The sequence below is a fragment of the Mizuhopecten yessoensis genome, unplaced genomic scaffold, assembly GCF_002113885.1.
Source record: "Mizuhopecten yessoensis strain PY_sf001 unplaced genomic scaffold, ASM211388v2 scaffold2383, whole genome shotgun sequence".
NCBI classification, from domain to species: domain Eukaryota; kingdom Metazoa; phylum Mollusca; class Bivalvia; order Pectinida; family Pectinidae; genus Mizuhopecten; species Mizuhopecten yessoensis.
In genome coordinates, this window is record NW_018404519.1 from 162,656 (window position 1) to 173,933 (window position 11,278).

The following is an 11,278-nucleotide window of genomic DNA, read 5'->3' on the forward strand; positions in this document are numbered from 1 at the left end:
ATATATATATAAGTTTTAAGCAGTGTACCAGTAGGTGGGCATTGATGATATATATATAAGTTTTAAGCAGTGTACCAGTACGTGGACATTGAGGATACATAAATAAGTCTGGCACATTTAATGTATCTCCAATGAAATTTGAAACCAAAGTTGTCTCAACTGTGAATGTGAAAACTTGTATCCACTCTTCAGGGCAGTGGCACAAAACCACAACGTGTAAAGTATGGTCAACTTTGGGATACAAAACCAATGATGGTCAATAACAGTAGGATCAAAGCTACAATACTTTTTATTTACAGACACTTGTATAACCGAAGGCATAAAATTCACTATCCTGGTTTTATATTATGGTCATTGTACCGGCAATCTTAAATGATAAAATAACAATGTCTACTACACAAACAAGAAGACTCCATCATCAATATCCCCTGCCCAGTGGTCAAGTCAGGACAATACACCCATGTTACAAGGTACAGCGGGCTACAGTTCATATTACTGTATTCCTTTATAAGCATGATTTAAACCAATTGTGTGTATATATATAAAGTACATTGTACCTATCAGACAGAACAATTCTTCCCATCTAGCTGCACGGATGAACAGACTTTGTTTTGATATCCTTGCCAACTGAGTTGAGCATGAGCAGAGGATTAAAACATTCAGAGGATTATAATGTATTTACTTTGGATTCAAACATTCAGAGGATTATAATGTATTAACTTTGGATTCAAACATTCAGAGGATTATAATGTATTTACTTTGGATTAAAACATTCAGAGGATTATAATGTATTTACTTTGGATTCAAACATTCAGAGGATTATAACGTATTTACTTTGGATTCAAACATTCAGAGGATTATAATGTATTTACTTTGGATTCAAACATTTAGAGGATTATAATGTATTTACTTTGGATTCGAACATTCAGAGGATTATAATGTATTTACTTTGGATTCAAACATTCAGAGGATTATAATGTATTTACTTTGGATTCAAACATTCAGAGCGAACATATTAACTATCAATTAATCGTAAATATTAGAAACCCTACCATTATCAAACATTATTTTTTTATATTGATTCCATGTTTAATAAGAGTATGTCTTTGAAATTATATTTTCTGAACAATGTAAAACACTGTATTCTGCCAATAATGAGGAAAGTAATATTTTACCAACCATTATAAATTGAATAGTATAGGTACAATGTAGTGTATAGTTTAGGGCCAGTCTTACCTCTAGTATAGGTACAATGTAGTGTATAGTTTAGGGCCAGTCTTACCTCTAGTATAGGTACAATGTAGTGTATAGTTTAGGGCCAGTCTTACCTCTAGTATAGGTACAATGTAGTGTATAGTTTAGGGCCAGTCTTACCTCTAGTATAGGTACAATGTAGTGTATAGTTTAGGGCCAGTCTTACCTCTAGTATAGGTACAATGTAGTGTATAGTTTAGGGCCAGTCTTACCTCTAGTATAGGTACAATGTAGTGTATAGTTTAGGGCCAGTCTTACCTCTAGTATAGGTACAATGTAGTGTATAGTTTAGGGCCAGTCTTACCTCTAGTATAGGTACAATGTAGTGTATAGTTTAGGGCCAGTCTTACCTCTAGTATAGGTACAATGTAGTGTATAGTTTAGGGCCAGTCTTACCTCTAGTATAGGTACAATGTAGTGTATAGTTTAGGGCCAGTCTTACCTCTAGTATAGGTACAATGTAGTGTATAGTTTAGGGCCAGTCTTACCTCTAGTATAGGTACAATGTAGTGTATAGTTTAGGGCCAGTCTTACCTCTAGTATAGGTACAATGTAGTGTATAGTTTAGGGCCAGTCTTACCTCTAGTATAGGTACAATGTAGTGTATAGTTTAGGGCCAGTCTTACCTCTAGTATAGGTACAATGTAGTGTATAGTTTAGGGCCAGTCTTACCTCTAGTATAGGTACAATGTAGTGTATAGTTTAGGGCCAGTCTTACCTCTAGTATAGGTACAATGTAGTGTATAGTTTAGGGCCAGTCTTACCTCTAGTATAGGTACAATGTAGTGTATAGTTTAGGGCCAGTCTTACCTCTAGTATAGGTACAATGTAGTGTATAGTTTAGGGCCAGTCTTACCTCTAGTATAGGTACAATGTAGTGTATAGTTTAGGGCCAGTCTTACCTCTAGTATAGGTACAATGTAGTGTATAGTTTAGGGCCAGTCTTACCTCTAGTATAGGTACAATGTAGTGTATAGTTTAGGGCCAGTCTTACCTCTAGTATAGGTACAATGTAGTGTATAGTTTAGGGCCAGTCTTACCTCTAGTATAGGTACAATGTAGTGTATAGTTTAGGGCCAGTCTTACCTCTAGTATAGGTACAATGTAGTGTATAGTTTAGGGCCAGTCTTACCTCTAGTATAGGTACAATGTAGTGTATAGTTTAGGGCCAGTCTTACCTCTAGTATAGGTACAATGTAGTGTATAGTTTAGGGCCAGTCTTACCTCTAGTATAGGTACAATGTAGTGTATAGTTTAGGGCCAGTCTTACCTCTAGTATAGGTACAATGTAGTGTATAGTTTAGGGCCAGTCTTACCTCTAGTATAGGTACAATGTAGTGTATAGTTTAGGGCCAGTCTTACCTCTAGTATAGGTACAATGTAGTGTATAGTTTAGGGCCAGTCTTACCTCTAGTATAGGTACAATGTAGTGTATAGTTTAGGGCCAGTCTTACCTCTAGTATAGGTACAATGTAGTGTATAGTTTAGGGCCAGTCTTACCTCTAGTATAGGTACAATGTAGTGTATAGTTTAGGGCCAGTCTTACCTCTAGTATAGGTACAATGTAGTGTATAGTTTAGGGCCAGTCTTACCTCTAGTATAGGTACAATGTAGTGTATAGTTTAGGGCCAGTCTTACCTCTAGTATAGGTACAATGTAGTGTATAGTTTAGGGCCAGTCTTACCTCTAGTATAGGTACAATGTAGTGTATAGTTTAGGGCCAGTCTTACCTCTAGTATAGGTACAATGTAGTGTATAGTTTAGGGCCAGTCTTACCTCTAGTATAGGTACAATGTAGTGTATAGTTTAGGGCCAGTCTTACCTCTAGTATAGGTACAATGTAGTGTATAGTTTAGGGCCAGTCTTACCTCTAGTATAGGTACAATGTAGTGTATAGTTTAGGGCCAGTCTTACCTCTAGTATAGGTACAATGTAGTGTATAGTTTAGGGCCAGTCTTACCTCTAGTATAGGTACAATGTAGTGTATAGTTTAGGGCCAGTCTTACCTCTAGTATAGGTACAATGTAGTGTATAGTTTAGGGCCAGTCTTACCTCTAGTATAGGTACAATGTAGTGTATAGTTTAGGGCCAGTCTTACCTCTAGTATAGGTACAATGTAGTGTATAGTTTAGGGCCAGTCTTACCTCTAGTATAGGTACAATGTAGTGTATAGTTTAGGGCCAGTCTTACCTCTAGTATAGGTACAATGTAGTGTATAGTTTAGGGCCAGTCTTACCTCTAGTATAGGTACAATGTAGTGTATAGTTTAGGGCCAGTCTTACCTCTAGTATAGGTACAATGTAGTGTATAGTTTAGGGCCAGTCTTACCTCTAGTATAGGTACAATGTAGTGTATAGTTTAGGGCCAGTCTTACCTCTAGTATAGGTACAATGTAGTGTATAGTTTAGGGCCAGTCTTACCTCTAGTATAGGTACAATGTAGAGGAAGAGCAGGAGGAATGGAGGAGCACAAATCAATCGGTCCATTAAAACCCTCTTGATGCCGTCTAACATAGCAGCATCTTTCTTTTTCGGCATTATTTGGTCAAGCATCTGATAAAACTTGTGTATGAGCGGTCCACTAATACAAAACCTACATAAACAAACAAAAAACACATCTGTCTTTCTTTTGTTAAAACCAGGATGTGGTGACCTAAAAAAATGTCATTTTTTCCATTTCAATATCAATATTTGTTTTTACAAACAAATATTTTACCCTTCTGACCAATTTAGCGGGACAATTTCTTTTTGATAAGTAAAAGCAGCCTATTTTCCTTATTTGACTCTATTTCTAATAGTCATAATTTAATCTTTTACAAAACGTTTTTATTTTTTTTAAATGATAAAATTAAATTTTAATAAAAAAACATTCGTTAAGAAATTGTTTATTACTACTTTAATGCCAGTATTGCTATTGATTTATGTTGTCAGTCATGTTCAGCATTCAACTATTCCTACATATATATGATACTCACCCAAACGCTCCATATGCGAAGACACTGCGCCACACAATTTTGCCTCCATTCTCTTGGTTTGGTACGATGACTTGTGCGAGGAAGTTACCGAAAGCAGATATAGTGCCACTATGAAAGGAAAAATATCAGTATCAGATCATATTATCAGGTGCTGAAAGCAGAGGTTATGCAATATACGAGTATTTTTTTTTTAAGTTGAAAAAGACAAAGTTTTTTTTTATATTTTTCTTAACGTTTCGTTTGGTTAATTTTTCTCAATCTGACCAAATTTAACCACATATTGACCCTTTGTACCTATGTACCTTAAGTTTATATGTTGATTGGCAATTTTAAGAACACTAACATTAAAAAAGTTGTTTATAGTAAACAATACATATAACATTTTTCAATAAAAAAAAAAAAAAAAATATATTAATAAAGGAAACTGAAAGCATGGTAAAGTGCAGCTTTCAACCATGATGTTCATGAGAAAAAAAATTGCAAGTTGAGGGAGTTTCCAACCTGAAGCATTGGGTGACCAGTTCCTCAGCCCCTAAGGCACAAACGGGTGATTAAACAGGTCGGAGCAGTTAAAAAGCAACGTGCTTCATGTTGTTTACCAACCATGTTATAGTCTTCACTTTACCCTGGACAGTCACTTCCTTCACTTTACCCTGGACAGTCACTTCCTTCACTTTACCCTGGACAGTCACTTCCTTCACTTTACCCTGGACAGTCACTTCCTTCACTTCACAATGTCAACTGAGTCTATCCCACCAGTACATGCCCAGTGCTGGGTCGGTGTCAGCTTGTTTTGCCCTAAATCCTATTCTCCTCGGGTTGTTTTGCGCTAGGTCGTTTCGTCCTAAATTGTTTGTTTAATAGTTTTCCTAAGTCTTCTTAAGTCATTTTTGTCGTTAGACTCTTTATATTCGTACATTGTTGGGCAGATCTGCACAAACAATGTTGCATACACCTGCACAATGTTTTTCCAACAACACCATTGTGCATTAAACATGAAAACTGTAAGGTTTTTAATCATTAAAAACATATCATTCCTATTAGGGCGAAACAACCTTTTACGAACTGGGTTAAGGGCAAAACGACCCATGGTGTGATAGCACATACGTACTGTAAATTCTAAAATATTACTAGGTAATAGTAAAATCTGTTGGGGAGTGTTACCAGAAGAGGTTCTGGGCTCACTGCGCATACACCATAGATTAAGCCAATCAGAATGGGTGTCCGATACATGTTACATAGGGCCAAGAGGCTGGGGTATAATTAAGCATTGAACTGTTTTTGCATGGTATTTATGATCTATTTGAATGACACAGCTTTGCAAGCAAACAAATCATAATTTAAATTTTAAATTCCCACCTTATTGACAGTCCACACAAATTTGTTCAATAGTTGGAACAGTGTGTTGCGTGCTGATTGGCAAACAAAGTAGTACTTTGAAATTTTAACAAACACTTCAATTTTATTCCACAATTCAGTATCAATACAATTGCGTATGATATGCCTATAGGGTGATTTAAGTTTATCAATAGAACTCTGAGCTGAAAGTTAGATTTTAAATTGTTTTGATTTTTCCCCGGAACAAATTTCGCACATGGATAAATACAGTTAACACCTTAATTGCGACCTTGCCCTCCACGAGGGAGTTATTTTTGGAAGTTAATTCAAACTTTTCTCTTTGCTCATTTTGTGATGACGTGAATTTATTTGTTGATTGTATGGGAATCTGCCACAGTCGGTTGAATCTATAACAGCCTCGTTATTTGACATGTCATCAGAATTTGAGGAAACCGCGAGACGCGTGCAACTGATAGCGTTCGAAGTGAGTGATCTTGCGACGGAGCAGAGGGGTTCGTTACAAATGTCTGAAATGTTTATGTGTGCTGTGACTCATATCAGTAGGTCTGTAACATATGTGTCAGTAGGTCTATAGAATGTGTATTACAGACATTTGTAACGAACCCCTGCTGACCAGTGCAGTGTAACACACGATATTTCTGATAAATTGCATGAGCGTTAAAATTGTTTCCTTTACCGACATTGGTGATTTCAACCGATGTGCATTTTGTACAATATTGCAGGTCTTGTTTTTGTTGTAATAAAAGCTTTTTCTTTTTCTTTTGCACAATAATTAACAATGACATTGTCAAGTCTCACAATGCCCAGTGATATTTCAGCAGCCGTCACGTTTATTTACATTAGATATTGTAGTTCCGGCCAGTGTTGTATAAATACGCTAAGAATTATGTCTCGTGCTGCATGGTAATTAGAGTCCCATCAACACAGCTTTCAAAGAGGCTATATAGTGACAATGCCATGCAAATGTAAATATAAGGGGATGCACAAGCAAAAACGGGGACTTGCGTGGCCAGAAAGCCGGCAATACAAGGAGGGGAAAACCCCTCCACTGAATCGCTGAAAGCAGTACACCCACATTAGGGTAAGGTTAAGACTGGTTAGCTTAACGTATTCCAGTGTTCCGGGAGGAGGTGGTTTTCACCGTAAAAGTTATAGAATAGTACATTAACCTTTAGGCCTTATTTTACCACGTGGGGGCTAACATATTTAGGTTCACCACACTTATGTATTGTTTGCTATATTTTAACGGCTACCTTAGCTGTGTGATATGTAATAAACTTTAGTTAACTTTGAAACAGGGTGTTGATTGATATATAACTCGGATATTCCTCCACATCTGACGGACCTGTGTCTGATTGTACAGACGAATGCAGCGGGACATTCTTGGGGATTGACGCGGGTCAGTTTGTCGGTAGTTTTGGGGAAAACCTAAATTACTATACAATCACTTACATCTACCCACACTAGACAGAGGCTCTCCCCACGGACATCCTATTACACTAGTAATTTAGTAGAAAAGCAAGCCAGTAATGAGACAGTCAAGATTTGGTAAGAAAACATCATGAATAATGGTTTACATAAATCAATCAAACGCTTACCTCTTTTATGTTTTGTTTTTTTTCTATTTCAAGGAAGGTATTTGTACAAATATTTTTTATATACAGGTCATGATAAGGTATGAAAGTAAAAAAGTGTGAATTTAGTTGTTTGCTGCATTTCTTGAAAGTATTCAGAGACACACCAAGCAGTGCTTATGTTCGCTACAAAAAAATGATGACGTCAACAATCTTGCGGTATTGCGCACGGATCAAAGCACCGAAACTGAACCTACTTCGAAAGTGGACAGCCGGCGATGCATTGTAAAATAACGTTACATAAAGTATGAAACCTAGGATTTTCATAATGTTGTGGTGTATTTATGCATTTCAAATCTATAATTAATTGACAAATACGCTGTTCCATCACCCCGAATGCGCTGACAGCTAGATTTGCTTCTATAACATAGATGATAGACACATTGTAACAGAAGAGCCTCAAGAGGGCGTACCTGGTGCAAGCTTTCGTCAAAATAGGCCGTTCTTGTAGTGACTTCAAATAAGCCATTAACATCTTCTCAGCCGCATTTGGCTCTCTTTTCTTTTCTTCTTTGCTGTGACTCATGGTTGGCTTTTGATTGCCGAACTTAAGAAAATGGCGTAACAGATAAGAGTCAAGAGAGCGTCGATTCCAAAGTGTACTTTTAATTCATGGGCGCAGACATCTTGAATCTCGTTCAATTCTCGTACAATATGCGCGTTTATCGACTACTTTTATGGCTGTACTAAATGAAATTATAACAAACCAAATCTTTGACGGTAATCCGGAAAATGCTAACCAATTATCTTTTTGAACTCATATTTTTTTGTACACTACTAGCTTACGGTCAACGTACAAAAACGAACACTTTGGTTCCCGCTAATTTCAACAATATTTCACGATTCTAAAGGTAAAAATAATGTAGAGTTATTTTTCCATTATCAAATAAGTTAAAAATATGCCCAAGCAGACATTCTTGTAACTCGCTAAAATCATGTAACAAGGTAAACAAACGTCAAGTGTAAACATTGAAAACATTGAGTATTGTAATTCGGCTGAAAGTCTTTCCAAATTTCTTACATACCATTGACAAACTCTGAATTTTATATAATCTCTGGCGCCAGAAATTGGGCTTGAGCACAGAATCTGGGTTTGAGCATGAGAACGGTTTCATAAATACGCGCCCTGAACTCATCATACAAGTGTCTTTGGAATCAAGAAGATAATCAAATTACTTATCTGACCAAAACTGAAGTGTAATATCTACCTCTTGTGCTATATCACTGAGTATAGGAAATTAAAAGTTTAGCCAAGATGGTGAAAGCCTGATTTCCTGCAATTTTGACTGAACAGTAAAATTGACCGTGTTTCTGCAGTTTATAAATTGTAGATATTTTGATTGATCATTCGAATAATTTCTCCGCAAAAGTCGTCAATGATAAAAGTGCCTTTTTTGCGATGAATTAGAAGTTATTCGAGGAGAACACACTGATTTGTTTGAATACAAAATAATTGTTTTGGGTCATGCCGTACCGGGTGGTTATGCCTGCCGAAATATTAAGTAATACGAATCAAGTTTTTTTTGTTCAAACCCACAGGGACCTGATCATTTGTTACAGCTATATTTGGACCTAAACTAAGGTGTTCAGAGTAATCGGTGAAAGCAACACATGTCATGTTTGACAATTAGATACATATATAATATCTTAACCAATCAGTCATAATCTCATATTGCTATTGAAATTAGCTAAAAGCATTATTTATTTATAAAAACGCAACAAAAGTAGATGTGTTCAAAGATGGGACCCATTTCTGGCCCAAGCTCGTTTTTTTTTTTAATTTGCAACAACATTGCTAAACTGCAGACAGTATTGGAAATGATGGTATCTGCTCCTTGGGTCTGATTTGGCCAAATTGGAGCTCCTTGAAGTACTCCAGCTCAAAATATGAAGTAATACTTCCTCAAGAGCCTGAAAAATCACCATTTTAATGTAAAGCTGATTTTTTCCGTTATCATGCTGCTGCTAAGTTGTATTTGATCATTTTGATACCAAATATGTACTTACCTACTAGGATCTGTGATGCCAGTACCGGGTTCTTTATTAAAAACTGTAGTCCAAAATGAGCTAAAATGATCACTTGACATAACTTCACATTCCATGTCATGTCGTGGAGTTTTGATTTCACTAATTACTCTAATACATGTATTACTTAAAGCCATTTGTCTCAAACAAAGACAAAGACAAACTGTAACAATAAAATACATATTTAATGAAGTTTCGCCTTTAAGACAAAAAATACATAGACACACTTTTCTTGAATTTTTGGTTTGTGAGCAATGAGATTGTGTCTTGTTGTGAAGTATGTGTCCCAAATAACATAATATACTTGCTGTACACACATGCCTTCTCTTCTTTTACCAGCTTCAAAACATTAGTGTTTAGCAATTCAAACGCCAACCACACTGTGGCTGAAGATGTTTCGTATCTTGCACCCTTTCTTATTCAAATGTTTGAACCTCACTTTGCAACTTGTTCCAATACAGATACAGCTCCTGTTATACTTTGTATTTCCATTACGGTTTTACTGAGACACTGTGACAAAAATCACAATGTCATCAAGGTTGTCAGAAAACAAACTTGTACTTGACCTAGGTACTGGCTGACCTAGGTACTGGCTCGTCAGGTGGGCATGCCTCAATTTCACACCAGGTGAGGTATTGCATCAATTACAGGTACGATATCAAACTGAACAGCTCAGTCATCAATTTCTTTATTTCCAAATGCAACAGATAGCATATAGGAGTTACAATATACATGTACATACAAGTAAATATTACAATCCATTTATGTAAGATGGCGGAGAACATAGAGTAAGATAAAAGATGACATCATAGCAATGTTGACAACATACAAAAGAACATATATAATCATTGTCAGTGGCACAAAGCTGGAACATACACGATTGCTCAGATATTAAGTATAGACTTTCTTTTAGAAGTAGCCTGAATTAGATACTTGTACACGTTGGGTGTATAAAAATACGAAATGTTTTTCCTTAGAAAGACACCGAGCCAACCAATCATCATGACAGCCAATTCTACATAATTCATGCTTGACTTGATATACTAAATTAGTTTTACAATTTGTTTTTTTAAGATTTAATTCGACAAGCTCATCGTAACAAGATCTCAATATACAATTGTCAGTTTTCAATCATTTTAACCAGTACTTTATAATGGATATTTTATGCTTTATCTGTAAAGGGAATCGACCTAACTCAAAGTAAACCATAGAATTATTTACAGACTGTTTTACTCCAAAAACTTCTCTCAGGAAATGCAATTGAACTTTTTCAATTTGTGTTGCAGAACAGAATCCCCAGACTTCACAAGCATAGTTAAGTAAACAAGTGATAGAAGTGTCGAATAATGACAACTTAGTTTCACAGTTTAACATAAAATTCCTAAAATTCCTTTTCAATAAAAAACAAGCTGTTCTACCCTTGGCATCAATGTTATCCAATGCTAAAGTAAATTGGCCATTATCATTGAATACTAGCCCCAGACAACAACAAAATGTCTACTATTTCAATAGGCCTACCGTTCTATGTCCATTTCTCATTAGGGAAAACACTTGATTTTTCTGAATATTTCTACTTTTGTTTTATCAACATTTACCTTTAAATTCTAGCGTTCAGCATAGGAATGCAAGTGGTCAAGCATATTTTGCAGATCGACTACTTCCTCGGAAAACAAAACCGTGTCGTCCGCATACAGTATAATACAAATATTGATCAAATGTAAATGATAACTCTGACAATTTGAGTTAATAAGTTCTGACTCCATGTCATTAATAAATAATGAAAATAAAATCGGAGATAAAGATTCCCCTTGTAATAAACCGATCTTGAGGTCGTACGTGGGAGACAATTTACCATATAATTTGACGCAAGATTTGACATTATCATAAATAGATCTTACGACATTTAACAGTCGACCCCTAACCCCTGACTTCCATAACAGCTAGGTGTAATATGACCTATTAATTAGAACATCATAAGTTGGAACACACCTTTTTTTTAGTCATGAATGTAGGTCGGTGGAATAGGTCGAAC

At 36.0% G+C, this 11,278-nt stretch overlaps 1 protein-coding gene across 1 annotated transcript in view; it reads right to left on the reverse strand.

Moving 5' to 3' along the window:
- The window catches only part of LOC110445824 (peroxisomal membrane protein 2-like), a 17,193-nt gene extending 9,322 nt beyond the window's left edge, over positions 1–7,871 (reverse strand). The window contains exons 1-3 of the mRNA XM_021490622.1: positions 7,635–7,871; positions 4,229–4,336; positions 3,675–3,846 (exon numbers count right to left, since the gene is read on the reverse strand). Of these exons, the coding sequence (XP_021346297.1) occupies positions 3,675–3,846; positions 4,229–4,336; positions 7,635–7,747 (393 nt within the window). The 5' untranslated portion in view covers positions 7,748–7,871. The remainder of the gene's footprint in view (positions 1–3,674; positions 3,847–4,228; positions 4,337–7,634) is intronic.
- Between the last annotated feature and the right edge of the window lie 3,407 nt (positions 7,872–11,278).